This window comes from Natrix helvetica, assembly GCF_964273705.1.
Source record: "Natrix helvetica genome assembly, chromosome: 1".
Taxonomy (NCBI): domain Eukaryota; kingdom Metazoa; phylum Chordata; class Lepidosauria; order Squamata; family Natricidae; genus Natrix; species Natrix helvetica.
The window spans coordinates 182449103-182465257 of NC_138548.1; the positions used below are offsets into that span (position 1 = coordinate 182449103).

General features: G+C 37.6%; 1 protein-coding gene across 1 annotated transcript; it reads left to right on the forward strand.

Annotated features, from left to right (window-relative positions):
* The first annotated feature begins 5792 nt into the window (after positions 1-5792).
* On the forward strand, positions 5793-15320 carry LOC309383039 (inducible T-cell costimulator-like). The gene is made up of 5 exons (XM_081935151.1): positions 5793-5969; positions 8558-8605; positions 9665-9997; positions 14039-14151; positions 14682-15320. The coding sequence occupies exons 1-5, from the start codon at positions 5912-5914 to the stop codon at positions 14751-14753; spliced, it is 624 nt and encodes a 207-aa protein (XP_081791277.1). The 5' UTR covers positions 5793-5911; the 3' UTR covers positions 14754-15320.
* The last annotated feature ends 835 nt before the right edge of the window (positions 15321-16155 follow it).

A 16155-nucleotide genomic window follows, 5' to 3' on the forward strand; every position in this document is an offset into this window, starting at 1 on the left:
CAAATAAATTCTTTCCATATCAGCCAATGTGATTGATTGGTGTTTTTTTAAACATTTTGTCTCTCATAGTTGAGGTCTACCTATGATGCCAATTACAGGCCTCTCTCATCTTTTTAAGTGGGAGAACTTGCACAATTGGTGGCTGACTAAATACTTTTTTGCCCCACTGTATATTTACCTATATTCCCTTTTCTGACGCCCTGTTTTCCTCCTGCGGAAGGTGATATCTTTGCCTGACGAAGCGCACCTGAAGCGAACCTGTTGTTAAACTGATAGGATCACACCCCTGGAGCAGATGTACAAAACAGTAGTAATAATCAAAAGTACTAGCCTGTAAGCAAACCTTTTGAAAATTTGACAATTTTTACTTACATTTTCAGCTATAATTGATCAAAGTTGATCAGTTTTATCATAATAAGCTTTGCAATTTTTAAAGTACTGCATACCATCATGAGATTTTAAGCAATGCCATGGATATTAAAAAAATGTATTTATTCACAGCAGTAGAGAAGACCCTATAACTTCAAAAATGGTTTGGAAGAAATGTTTCAGGCCTCCTGAAATTACAACCTCTCTTTCCTATTCTACAAGAGTAGCTAGCCTGAGGTTTTTCAGGATTGTTTATGAATCTGAGGAAATGAGTTGTGTTAACTTTAAAGAATGGGATCATTAAAACAGGGTTTAGGGTTCTAATGGGAAGGCTGAAAAAAGTTGGGATACTTTAATAACTAGCAGAGAATGCTTACATAACGTCTGAAGCTCTTCTTCTAAATGTAAGCCCTTAACCATCATGAAAATAAAATCACAAAAGATGCATCATGAATGATGTCACAATGACAGCTCTGCCTTTTGTTTTCGCATCCCAAGATTGCAAAAAAAGAATATAAGGGGCAAAGTTTCCATTCCAAAGTTCTATTACCCATTTTGTCACCTGTATGTTGGATGTCTGTTTCATTTTGGAAGCCTGAACAGCCTTATGGTATAATCCTAGCCAGCAGACAGCAGAAAAAACAATCATACTGTTGTGCAGTGCCATTGTGCAGTTTTAAAAAAGAAATACTTTACTTTTTATGTTTCAAATGCAGGTACAGTTCCATAGTATCCACTCTCCAGGGCTTCTTGTTAGATCAAGTCATTTAAGTCTTTTAAAAGCATAGCTTTTGATCCCCCCCCCAATCTTTGAGAAGGAATTCTATCTTTAAATTAGAAATTATTTCTTTATCTCTTGAGCCAGTTCCTCTCAAAATCTCTCTGTGTCTTTGTGAGCACATTCTCTGTCTTTTTTCTTTTGTTCTTTTATTTGAAACTAAGTGGAGTCAGTCTAGGATCTGGCTCAACTGCCTTTTGGATCTTTTGATTCCATCACTGTTTCTGGCTGTTGTATCTGGCTATTTAAGTAGCTATATGAATAGAGGATTATATTTGTTCTGAGACTGGCTCAGAACTGCATTACAATCTCCCCTAAGCACTGCAAGAATGTATAGAGAATGGAATATTATATTACTGGGGTATCTGCATCCTTTTGGTAACTTTTTTCCCTTTCCTCAACCAATTTTTCTGCCAAATTCTGCTGAACAGCCTCAACAGAATATCTACTTGGTCTTCTAAGAGCTGAGATGAGACTTATTGCTTCTTATAAAGACCCCAGGCATTAGGCTAAGACTTCAGCAGCAGCATTTGGTTGACCAAGGGTTGAGCTATACTGTCAGCCTCTGGTTCGCTACTTGCTTTCAGCTGCCATAGAAATGGGGGGGGGCATGGTATTTGGGATGGGAAATAATTGGTACAGGAGCTTAGTTAAAAAGGGAGTTTTGTTCTCACCATCTTCTGCGCATGCTGACGGCCAGTGTTTGGAGTTGGTCAAGGCCAACCGTCCTGCATTCCAACCTGATGATACTTCTTGGAGATGAACCCACATGACACCTAAGGGATTTGCAGATTGGGCAATGGGATGGGAGTTGTTGGGGGGGAGCAGGTTGGGCAAATGTTTAATATGTATGCTTTCGTGCGTTTCTGCCTCAGACCTTGCTTTACTTTGCAGCTATCTTTTTATAACCAGTAAAAGTACTTTTAGTTCTACAAATGGAGTTAAGTGGTTTCTTTCTTGTTGCTGAAAGAGGCATGCTTGACATATACAACTATTATCGGCATACTAATGATATCTGATTCTGTGTCATGGGAAGACTTCTCCCTGCAGATTTAGATAGATGTTAACAGGAAGTGTGAGTGTTGAACACCATTCTGCCCCATAAGTAAGAGGCTTCAGACTTTATTTCCCCCACTCCCAAACAATGATTGGAACCAGAAAGAGAAATACCACAGCACTATGCCTTTGATCTCAATCCTTTTGTAGTTGATCCAAAAGGATAATATAATCAATGGTATCAAAAGCTGTTGTGAGATCAAAGACCACCAGTAGGACCGCTCTGTCCAAATTCTGCCACAATCCCAGCTGTGCCATACATCATGTGCAGTAAATTAATCTCCATGGTATTGCTTGACTTGAAATTTGACTGAAATGGGTCCAAATAATCTTATTTTCCAAGGTCCATTGGAACTGCAATTTAGATAGCCAGATAGATAGATAGATAGATAGATAGATAGATAGATAGATAGATAGATAGATAGATAGATAGATATAGATAGACAGATGATAGATAGATAGATAGATAGATAGATAGATAGATAGATAGATATAGATAGGCATAGGCATAGGCATAAGCATAGGCATAGGCATAGGCATAGGCATACATACATACAGTACATACATAATATTTCACTAGCTTTAGTTAGATGTATCATGAATGCAGTGACGTGCGATGAGGTTTATGGCTGGTGAGGCTGATGACGTCATGCCTTAGCCTCCAGCACACGTGATCCCATTCCCCGCCTTCCTGAGCGTGCTCCGCCGGCTCACACTCCACAGTCCTCGAAAGCGACTGGGGAACGACGAGAACCTTCCTGCCTCTGCTGGACTTTGCGCACTCCTCGCGACCGCATATTGCAGTCATGAGGAGCGCGCAAAATCCAGCAGAGGCAGGAAGGTTCTCGTCGTTCCCCAGTCACTTTCGTGGCTTCGTCATCCGGGAGTGCCGACAACATTTCTGCCTCCGCAGCTCCCGGACGCAGACGGATGGAGGTAGCCAGAGTGGCGCTGAGGCAGTCCGGCGGGCGAGCAACCCAGGATCAGGCTGCCTCGCTCGCTCTTTCATCTGCCTGGACCGCCTCGGCGTCGCTCTGGCTACATCCGTCTGGCCGCGCCCGGGAGCTGCGGAGGCAGAAATGTTGTCGGCGCTCCCGGATGACGAAGCTACGAAAGTGACTGGGGAATGACGAGAACCTTCCCCCAGTCGCTTTCGTGGCTTTGTCATCCGGGAGCGCCAACAACATTTCTGCCTCCGCAGCTCCCGGACGCAGACGGATGGAGGTAGCCAGAGTGGCGCTGAGGCAGTCCGGCGGGCGAGCAACCCAGGATCAGGCTGCCTCGCTCGCTCTTTCATCTGCCTGGACCGCCTCGGCATCGCTCTGGCTACATCCGTCTGGCCGCGCCCGGGAGCTGCGGAGGCAGAAATGTTGTCGGCGCTCCCGGATGACGAAGCTACGAAAGTGACTGGGGAATGATGAGAACCTTCCCCCAGTCGCTTTCGTGGCTTTGTCATCCGGGAGCGCCAACAACATTTCTGCCTCCGCAGCTCCCGGGCGCGGCCGGATGGATGTATATAATATTATAATATTATATATATATATATATATATATATATATATATATATATATATATATATATATATATAAATAGTATATAATATTATATAATATTATTTCATGAAGAGAGGTGAGGCTCTGCCTCCCCTGCCTCCCCTGACCGCACACCCCTGCATGAATGTTTTAGTCTCTTTCAACATATCTTACAAACTATTAAGAGTAGGTTTTTTTTTATAACAGTGGGATATAAAACAATAATGAAATGAAATGTGTCATTCAGTAATCTGAATTCATTGGGAATGATCACTTATTGATAAAACAAGAGAATATTGTTTAGGAATGAATGAGTGCAGAATGAATGAGGTTTGAATAAAGAAGTGAGAGATCAATGCAAAAGAAGTACATTGGGGTGATTTGGACATTGAGAATGAATGAGGTTCAACTTTTTAAAATAAATACAGAAATACAAAGTAAATGAGTTGGGAGAAAGTAGAAGATCAAGGAAGTTGTGATTAGACAAATTTAATATGAGAATTTTGAATAATAAAAGGCAATGTATGACACCAAGTAGTGATACAGTATGTTAGGTGCAAAGATAGTTCATTCAGATAGAAGAGTATATTGAATATTCTTGTGATAAGCCAGATTCTGCTATATTTCCCCTTTTCTTCTTATCTCTATTTCTTTGGTTTATTCCTTTTTTCATTTTGTATATTGTTAAATTACTTTTAAAAGTCGCATAGTTAATGTGAGCTGTTAATTTCCCAAATTAAGCACATTAGAATTTCTTGTATTTCTGTTCTTTGCTAGTTACCTCTTTGCTTCTACGTGCCTTACATATTTCAAGAAAATTGAAGGTAATGATAATTGGATTAATTCATAAGGAGGCTTCAAATTATAACCAAAGGAGAGTATCATTAAAGAACCTAAGCAGGTGATTGATTCACAAATCACTATGGCTCTTGCGTAGACCATCAGTCTTAATTGGATCAATGCAACCTATCTGGGTTAGGGTATGAGCTTGAAGCCTATGCTATGAAAGTGGTTTGTGGAGATGAACAAGTACTGAAAAACAAATGTCTTGACTTTGTGTATTCTGATTATCAGCTGCTAGAAAACATGCCTCATTCCCTATGACTGAGTATTTATACTTACACCTGGTTTGTATTTGGACCTTATTTTTTCCTAAACTTTTTTGTATGAAGAACTCATCTGCTCATGTTGACAGGCCTTGTTTCCATTGCACTGCAAACCAATTCTCTTTGGTATAAAGGAAACTTGGTAACTCTCAGGGAAAAAAGGTCAATATTGCTATCCTGATAGGTAACTTCCAGTTTTACCCTAAGAAAAACAAATTTTAAAATGTTTTCTGGAACAGATAACAAGAGCTGCTTATAGAAATCCATGGACATTTCCAATTTATTGAGGTATATCAAAAAGAGCAAGGAATAGATTTCTGTTCTTACTGAAGGTAAAGGTTTTTCCTGTCAGAGTGTCTGTCTGGGTTGGTACTCATCTCCGTTTCTTAGCCAAGGGAGCCAGAGTTCTCTAAAGATGCTTCCATGTTGGAGCTCACCCTGTTGCACTGTGCTGAGGTCTTTTTTGCTCTTTCTAATTCAAGTCTTAAATATTGTACGAAACTAAAATCATCTTCTATGGATTTCCAAACAAATATAGCAAAAAATTACTAAATGTTGAAAGGAATTAATAAAATCAAAATATTCTGCAGACCACTTACCTCTAATTATTAGGACTAGTGTGTCAGAGTGTTTCCGACACACTAATCCTAATGTTTCCTCTTTCAGCTCAGCCTCTATTTTCTAACTACACCATTATTGTGAAGAAAAAGTTCAGCATAACAAATATTGTCATGAGCTTAATTTCTGTCAACTCAGATTAAACTGAAACTAGTTTCAAATTCTGCTCATTGACATAAACTGAGGCAGGAAAAGGATTATCATTTCAGTGAAATAAACGAGAACTGAACTGGGGAAATCCAACACTTTAGACAGTCACACCTTTCATGGTGACGTATAGGTATTTCTACATGTGGAATTTAAACAAAGAACAGAGTACTTTTTAACAAAAACAGTGATCTTTTCTGCTACTGAGAATCTAAAACAAGAGAGAAGCACCATCTTTTTTTCAGTATAAAACTTTGTTCCTTGACAATACAAAACATTTATTTCAGCATCTAGGTTTGTGAATATGAAACTAGGCATTGTGGCTTTCTGCCTTTTGTGTTGCTGCTTCAAAGCTTTGCATGGTAAGTGATGCTGCAGATTCTGTTGATAGCAATTTCCTTTGGTTGTGATTTTATTGAGTTTAAAGACTGTATAAGAAATGTTTAGAAGCAGTGACCCTGAAGCTACGGTAAAGAACAGGCATTTATACTATGAAAAATTGAATCATTCTCTAGCTATAGGACCAAATTTAATGGTTGAAATGTCTTATGTGCCATTATTTAGTTTACTAAAACCATATCCACTAGTATATAGTATAGTAATGTCTTTGAACAGAGTTATAATAATCATTTTAACTTTATTATAAAAATTATATTATAAACAACTCCAGAAAATGATTGCCAACATTGTCAGATGTATTTTAACAAGAGACAAACTTTTCTCAGTTGGAATTCTTTGCCTATGTCCAGCACAAGATTTCTAGTATATTATTTACTTGGTTTTTAAGCTGTTTACTGTTTTCTGTTTCCAACTTTGTGTTATATAAAGCATATAAAGTTGGTTTATATTATTGTATATCTATTTTTGACTCCTGGATCATTCTGAAGAATTCTAGTTACATGTGTGAAGGACCATCATCAGACCATTTTACATAGAATGCCTAATTCAAAATCTCCTTGAGCTCACTGAGACTTACCCCCAGGAGAATATATTTTGGAGTATTAATTTAATTTACTTAGATTATATTTTAATAATGATGGTTGTCCAAGAAATCCACCCTTGGTATTATCCCATGGTGCTTCAAAACAATCATTGTGGAAGTCAGGAGTTGGCAATGTATGGTATGCAGCATGTGAATAGAAGACATGATGATGTTGTCTTCTGATCTACACGATAGACTCTAATTTTGCTCCATGGAATATCAACATTTATTCCCCAAAATAGAGTGATGAAGGATCATTGAGGGTTGACCAGCTATATAACTATGCCAACCTATTGGCAAGATTTACTTTATACCATTAAATAACATAGGTGAGATTAAGAAAACAAGCAGGCCAATCATTGTTTGTACAGATATTAATACCAAGCAAAGAAAGGAGATGAAGACATCTTGCACCTAACTATAAAGGAAGCATTCAGCACTTCTTTTCTCATATCCAAACCTTGCATATGAAAGAAATGCCTCCACTAATTCATTTCTACTGTCTATTTGCAGCTGGTCTTCCAAGGAGGTTGTGCAAGAGCGCATCATGCTTTTTTAGATGTGGTGAAATTGCACTCACAATTTCCAATCTGCATAGCCATATGCTGACTTGGAATACTGGGGGTTGCGGTTCACACAGAATGGGAGAATGACCTCTGTGGCCAGGCTCAGAAAGTGGCCTTAGGATTGTGATAGTTCTGCTACTTCATTTAGGTTCATTTCTGTGAAATCTTAGAAATGAATAAGAAACAACATCTTTATTTATTATATTATTTCTATGCTGCTATTAGCATTTTAAATTTTTTAAAATTATACTTTAAACTATTCAGTCTTGGAAACTGCTGAATAGACTGAGTCATTCCATTTATATACAGTATTATTATATCCAAATCCCTTTGAAGAGTCAAGCATCATTTCACTGTGGTAGGCACCATTTTTCAGACATTGATTCATATCTATAACAGTGGCAATAATTATCAAAATAATTAATTGGAACCAATGCTTACGATTTTGCAAGACCTATGATTTCTTTTGAAAACACAAAGAGGCCTTTGATTATTCATTTATGCTTTAGCATTATAGTGATGAATCCAATAGATCCGATATTCTGCTTTTAATCAAATCTATTAAAAGATAAGGTAAGACAGCTGAGGTAAATAAGAGGAAAAAAATAGTATGAAGGAGTTAAGATTCATGTACCAGCTGAATAGGGAGCTAGAGTATCTAGTTTCAGCAATTATTGTTTTCCAGTTTTGCTGTAGTTAAGTTATTCTCATTTGCTCTTGAGTTGTATCCTGGTGCTTGCTCCATGTTACCTCCAACCTCCTTGCATTCCTAAACTTTGAGAGAGAAATTGGGATAACTGCATTCACTTCCATTCACCAAGATTTTCTCCATAGCAGAAGTCTATACTATATGCTGGGTATAACTCCAGGTACATAGGATTCTCAATTAACTTTATTTATACAAGCAGAATACACTGCAGGTAAACAGAAAAGGACATTTAAAAATAATCTCCTACTGCAGCCCCATTCACTGGCAACATGCCTTGCATGCACTTGTGCTTTTAGATCACCATTCCTAACCACAAAAATGCCACAATGATAATACTATGGCACATAACCTACTCTTTTATACTTGCATTGCAGTATCTTGCGACGTTACATGCCATTTCTTGACTTCTCTGCACAATGTGTTTTAATTCGCATTCTGATCATAATAAATACATCCTTGGCTGCAGTCAAACCTTTGCAAATATTATTTACATTCACAACCTTAACAGAATTTATAAAACATAAATAATGTTCAAAGAATTCATGATATGCAAAATTATGGGGGTAGTCTGCAATGATAGATCATTTATTTAAACTACTGTATTGTTAATTTCTACTATGCAATGTAAATGTTTCTGTACATTGGTTTTTTTAATCTTAAAAATGATTAAGTGCCATTGATATACTATTTTAGGTATTGCCCAGTGTCCATCCATTTTATCCTGCACTACATCTTGCACAGGTATGACTTATTATATTTTAGTGACATTAATTAAGGACATCATATCTAAATGAGAGTGACAAGAAAGAATTAATAACTGAAATTCAGCACATATATAAATGCCATGAGTCAATATGATTTAAGCACTATGTCCAAGCACCAAACTTTGATCCAGTATATAGTTAACTGCTATTGAGTAGTGATTAATGTTTTAGGTATGTTAATAAATGAACATCATAAAAATATTTCTCCTGGTGTCTTGAGATAACATATCATTTCATCTGTCTTTTTCACCAGGCCCTAGGATAAGTTGATTTGTGATCTACTTTTGATATTGATTTTGACTAATCTATGTTTTGAGGGTTGTGTAACATCTATGTTGTATCCCTGAAATGGGTGGGAGGTTTTTTAGTTTCTCTAAAATCATTATTTTGCTGCTGTTTAATTTTGAATTTACTATATTGTTCTATGCCACCTAATGTTTCAGTACCTGAGACAGCTTGTTCATTATTTTTAAAAGAAATATAATGAAAAGTAACAAATTGCTTACCTGTACTGGGATTGTAATGGGCCCTGTCCATGTGATGCCTTTTTTAGCTGTTACTTGCTTAAATATTGTGATGTCATGGATTGGCAAGGCTACCTTGGACAAGTCAGCTGCAGGCTTGTGAAGACTAATTGCAAATGCTGGAACTCTAAAGAAAACATATCAATTTATTTTTGAAGAAGATCAAAAACACAAAAACTATCAGCAAACTAGGATAAACATCTGACAACCAGTTCAGCAATTTTGGAACTTAGAAAAATGTTGGCAAAACAAGGATCCTGTATTGGATTGAATGAGATCACACAAATTGATGCAATTGATCATATCAATTATGTTTATACTATATCATTATATAGATAATCATGGGATTAAATGATATATGTGGCGGGATATTTAGAAAAAGTCTTAGTCCATTTCCTTCTTTTACCTTATGTTTTTCCTTTATATATTTCTTTGTTAACAAAGGAGACAACTGCTAACTTCCCATGGCAATGTTTACTTGTTATTTGTTAACTATTTTCTTCTTTCTACAGAGGATATCACCAACGATACTCGGATCAAAGATGAATTTCCAAAAGAAAATTTTACATTGAATTGTCCTTTGCCCAGCAATGTGAAAGGTTTCTATATGAACCTGTATAAGGGCCAGAGCAATCAAAAAGTCTGTTCTCTTTATGTAGACAATGGAAAAAATAATTCTGAAAGAACAAATGAATTCTGTGAACCAATCCATTCAGATGAAAAGGTATCATTCATTCTCAGAAATTTAAAAAGCAGGGATAGTGATACTTATATCTGTTGCCTAGAAGTTCTGACTCCAGTTTATCGTTGTTGCAAATCAAATGAAAAGCATCTCTACGTTCAAGGTAAGTTGTCATTGTTTTTGAAAACACAATTAAATAAATCTATCAAAGTATGATTTAGCAGACCAATTCCTTCTGTCAAATCATTCTTACTTGTCAGACTGTTTCACCTTATTTTAGAGAAAGCATTTTTCTTCTTTCATCTCCTTTGGAAGGAAAGGACACTGAATACTGAACACTGAATTCTGGGAAAATGCCAGCTGCTCTTTTCAATTGGCAACAATCTAAAATACAAATAATATAAATGTGTAAAGGAATAATACTTGTGACATCACCATTTAGGAGAAGTCTAAGTTCCACATTAGGTTCATGTATTGAGAGCTGTTGCTTCATTGTTATTCCACACATACCCTCACTTCCACCCAAATAAAATTGAAAGCAGTTTTTAGTATCCCAGGGCTGCTAGAGATTGAACAATAGTAAGATGGAAAACACAGCTGGAGCATAGTGATCAAGGAGCAGGGCTCTCTCCCTACTCCCTCCCCCCCTCTTTCTCTCTCTGGTGTCAAACTCAAGGTCCAGGGCCCAGATCCAGCCCATGGGGTGCTTAGATCTGGCCCGTGGGGATGCCCGGGATACAGCAAAGGACCGGCCCGCAGTGTCTCTGCCAATGAAAACAGAGCTCGGAAGGGCTGCGTGTGGTCCTCTTCAGCTCCATTTTTGCTGGCAGACAGTTGCAGAAGGCTGTTGCAGCCAAAATGGAAATCAGGAGCCCATTTTTGCTGGCAGAGCACCACAGGTGCCCCTAACATGAGTGAAGTTGAGTTGGTCACGTCCACCCTGGACCCCCGAGGTCAAAAACAACTCTGATGCGGCCCTCAATGAAATTGAGTTTGACACCCCTGCTCTAAGACCTTCACAAGTACATATGCATCCATTGATGACTTGCATATTTAAATATATACCCACAATTATAGACTCATAGATTCTCCCACCCACCAATATTTTGAAATGCAATGTTTTTACACAAAAGTCATTTCCCATGCTCACTGGTAGTCACTATGGGAAGTCAATCAAGGGTGTAATCCTCACAGGCCACATTCTATTTCTGGATTAGCAGAATGGCTGGCTAGATTTTCCTTGCAGCTGATGGATTCTGCTTCTATTCTAATTATTTTCTGATGGCCATATATGAAACTGATTTTCTTTTAAAAGAAAAGATTTTAAATGTAATTTTAATTGCAGTTATATTGCATTGTAATAGAACTGTGTATTATTATTATTATAAGATTATAGCTACCATATGGATGTAAAGCAGCATATACAGGTGAAACTTGAAAAATTAGAATATCATGCAAAAGTTCATTTATTCCAGTAATGCAACTTAAAAGGTGAAACTAATATATGAGATAGACTCATTACATGCAAAGCAAGATAGTTCAAGCCATGATTTGTCATAATTGTGATGATAATGGCTTACAGCTCATGAAAACCCCAAATCCACAATCTCAGAAAATTAGAATATTGTGAAAGGTGCAATATTTTAGGCTCAAAGTGTCCCACTCTAATCAGCTAATTAAGCCATAACACCTGCAAAGGGTTCCTGAGCCTTTAAATGGTCTCTCAGTCTGGTTCAGTAGGAATCACACTCATGGGAAAGACTGCTGACCTGACAGTTGTGCAGAAAACCATCATTGACACCCTCCATAAGGAGGGAAAGCCTCAAAAGGTAATTGCAAAAGAAGTTGGATGTTCCCAAAGTGCTGTATTAAAGCACATTAATAGAAAGTTATGTAGAAGGGAAAAGTGTGGAAGTAAAAGGTGCACAAGCAGCAGGGATGACCGCAGCCTGGAGAGGATTGTCAGGAAAAGGCCATTCAAAAGTGTTGGGGACTTTCACAAGGAGTGAACTGAGACTGGAGTCAGTGCATCAAGAGCCACCACACACAGACGGATCCTGGACATGGGCTTCAAATGTCGTATTCCTCTTGTCAAGCCGCTCATGAACAACAAACAATGTCAGACGCGTCTTACCTGGGCTAAAGAAAAACAGATCTGGTCTGTTGCTCAGTGGTCCAAATTCCTCTTTTCTGATGAGAGCAACTTTTACTTCTCATTTGGAAACCAAGGACCCAGAGTATGGAGGAAGAATGGAGAGGCACACACTGCAAGATGCTTGAATTCCAGTGAGAAATTTCCACATTCTGTGTTGATTTGGGGAGCCATGTTGTCTGCTGGTGTTGGTCCACTGTGCTTCATTAAGTCCAGGGTCAACGCAGCCGTCTACCAGGAGATTTTGGAGCACTTCATGCTTCCTTCCGCAGACGAGCTTTATGGGGATGCTGACTTCATTTTCCAGCAGGACTTCGCATTTGCCCACACTGCCAAAAGCACCAAAACCTGGTTCAATGACCGTGGGATTACTGTGCTTGATTGGCCAGCAAACCCGCCTGACCTGAACCCCTTAGAGAATCTATGGGGAAGAGAAAGATGAGAGACATGAGACCGAACAATGCAGAAGAGCTGAAGGCCGCTACTGAATCATCTTGGTCTTCCATAACACCTCAGGTTCCATGCCACGCTGCATTGAGGCAGTAATTGCTGCAAAAGGGGTCCAAACCAAGTACTGAGTATATATGCATGCTTATACTTTTCAGAGGTCCAATATTGTCCTATGTACAATCCTTGTTTTATTGATTGCATGTAATATTCTAATTTTCTGAGATTGTGGATTTGGGGTTTTCATGAGCTGTAAGCCATAATCATCACAATTATGACAAATCACGGCTTGAACTATCTTGCTTTGCATGTCTATCTCATACATTAGTTTCACCTTTTAAGTTGCATTACTGAAATAAATGAACTTTTGCATAATATTCTAATTTTTCGAGTTTCATCTGTAAATGGAAAGTGGGGAATGGCTTCTTTGAGGAGTGCCTCATGCCACAGAGTATTTATAAATCGTACTCCTTAGCTAAAAAAAACCCTCTTTTTTTAAAAATGGGATTTTACCCATTAAAAATAAAAAGCTTGTTTCTTAACTATACAGATACATAATTATAAAAATATTCATCATATATAGAATGTTTCTACACATTAAGCAATACAGAAAAAGGTAAAAGAGCCATTTTATGTGTTTATTTATCAAGTCCAGGCCTGAAAAACTTGACATATCTATAAGATGTGCATAGAGGGGGAAATTTCATCTGTCGTATCTTTTCCTGTCATTAAAATTTTTTCTAGGAAAGACCACTATTGATAAAGTTCAAATTTTTGGATGAGGATAATGATTTCCATTGGCGATAGATTGGAAGACTTTCCTGAAGCCATGGAACCCAAAAGAAAATGAAAGATTGCTGACAGAGTGTGTAAAGCTATAAAAGCTGCATGTGAAGCTCTAAGGAGGCACTTCACTAACCACTTTTTTAAAAAGTCAAGTTATGCACACCTACATCTAGATTAAATGGCATCATGTTAGTCATTTTGGTCCAGGTATTGAATTGATCAGCTCAGCCAGTTGAGGGGTGTAGCCTTGTTTTGGACAAGGAACAAAGTGAGCCAGGCAAGTCCCTCCTCAACCATGAAAGATCTTTGATGATTTGGGGCCAATCACACTCTCAGATTATTGACTGGTCATTTCCAAGGAGGAGATTCTATATAGTCTGAGATGCTCAACAAAAAGCAGGAAAGAAATCCAATCCAAAATACTCCGCTGAAGATGGAAGAGTAGCAGACCAGTGATTCTTCTAGTCCATTGTTTCTTAACCTTGGCAACTTGAAGATGTCCGAACTTCAACTCCCACTGGCTGGGGAATTCTGGGAGTTGAAGTTCGGACATCTTCAAGTTGCCAAGGTTGGGAAACTCTGTTCTAGTCAAACTTCATTTCTGAGTCACAAGAACAGGATGGTTGGCTAATCTCTCTTGCTCCATCCCTTCTCTCTCCCTGTGTCTATAATCATGTCAAAAGGTATTTATGGATATACTTGATCACCAGCCAGTTCAAAAAGAAAATTGGCCAGGTTTTTGGGCTGTACTACACAATTCACAATGGTAGCTGTTACTCTCAAGTCTTAATTATAAACACCAATTTGATTCTTTCCCAGATTCAGAAAAATCTTGTTGGCTATCGGAACTTACGTCATGGATACTTATTGGGCTCGTAGTTTTTTTATTTGTTGCCTGCATCTTTTCTTCAATAAGTTGTTTTAGAAGTTCGGTAAGTGATTTCCACAGCCTTCTTCAAGTCTAGTTTCTGCCAAAGATATAGTAACAGACTTTCCATTTTGTGTGATTCAGAGGCACACAGTGTCAGCATGCGGAATGGAAACCACTTTGGTGAATAAATCTAGGTCATTTATTTACTATTGGAATTCAGTCACAAGTGATAGCAGTTTACTTTTAATTTGCATAAGATGGAGTTGTTTATTGATTTAGTGGCCTGAAGTTTTAGAAGTAGGGCGAAGGGAGAAAGAATGCTGTGAACATCAGCAAAAATATCCAAGAAAGCAATTCCTCTGATTGCTGCCTGCAAAAGAATTGATAAATAATAGTGGCTCTGAAATCACTTGGAAAGCATCCAGCAGAAAGTGAACAGGAGTGATAATCCTTTTATTTTTATTTTTTACCCTGAATTTGCCATTATTTCACTTTTGCATAGTTTTGGTCATTTCGAAAGAAAAGAAAAGAGTTAAGATCATTCATCAAAATTATTAATCAGAATCCACACCATCTACTTTTTGTTCCTAGGTTTGCCAAAGTGCCAACACTTATGACAACAACACTGAATACATGTCCATGGCAGCAGTAAAACCTAGATGACCATGCAGTATCCAGAGATAATAAATATAGTGCGTTCTGTGAAGCAGTGGGGTCAAAGTTGACCTTGGACTTAATTTACTTTCAAGGGTTTGGTTTTCTCTCCTTGCTTATCACTTCTTCCTGGACAGCCAGCTTTGGCTTCATCATGAAAGCTCCTAAAACAAGAAACTACTCTGAATGATTGCAGAGGAGCAACCCAGCCAAGACCTCCATGCTATCAAGATTCTTCTCCACTTGTTAATTTTGCATTCCTCTTTAATGCCAGTTCTAGATACTAGAACTGCCTTGTCTACTGTTATTTCTATTGTGAATCAAAGACTCAAGGATTAATGGAAATATAGAATATTGTATCAGGACAATGCTTTTTTAAAGAAATTAAAATAATTGTATAACATTCAGAGTTTGGGTTTTCTATATGAATTCCTGGATAAGTCACAAAGCATAAAATGTGAGAAACGTGCATCCTTTTCCAGTGTTGAGTTTTGGCCTCAAACTTTTCTGTTGACACTAGGCTGGAAGAAAGTAGAACAGGTTACTGTTTTGTTTATCTTAGCTATTCTTTATAAATTGAACACCTATAATATATTTTTCAATCATGAATGGTTGTAACTTCATTAAAATTTAAATATTGCTTTTAGTCAGATTTTTATTCTCTGATTTTGCTTTAACTAACAATTAAGAGAACCTGCTTCAATGTAGTACACAATGAAATAGCTGCAAAAGTTATTCAGTGCATGCATGGATGAATAAAATGCATTTGTTGCTTATATTTTTGCAAATAATAAAAAAATGAATATGATTTCCCCCTTTCAGCCTGATAACCAGGGGTGGATTAACTAATCTTTTACTATGCAGCTTCATGAAAATTAATAAACTGAGTTGTAGTTGATAACTTGCATTCAATAAAAAAAAGTTTGGGGCTAAACTTGACAATGGAATCCCTGTGCAAATCTTTTATCTTGTGGTGGTCCAATCTGTAACTCAGATAGTAGAAATCTGGCAAACTTCTTTCTAATCTTTAGTATTAGGGGAAACATGACAGACAAAACCTAGGTAATGATCACAACAAAAAATTATATTAAAGCATATGACAGACCAGCTCACCAATTCATTGTTTGTTTATCTGATATTATGAGTCATATATTACCTTGCTGTAACCTCTATTGAAAGTTTGAAATTCATTTCCAATAGTATAATATATAAACTAATAAATGGTATTGAGACTCGTTTTGATCTATATGTTGAAAGTACTAGAATAAAAACTGGGAGTTCAAGTCCCACCTTAAGTATAAAGCCAGCTGGGTGACCTTGGGCCAGACACTTTCTCTCAGCCCTAAGGAAGAGGCAATAACAAACCAATTCTGAAATCTTGCCAAGAAAACTGTAGGGACTTGTCCAGGCA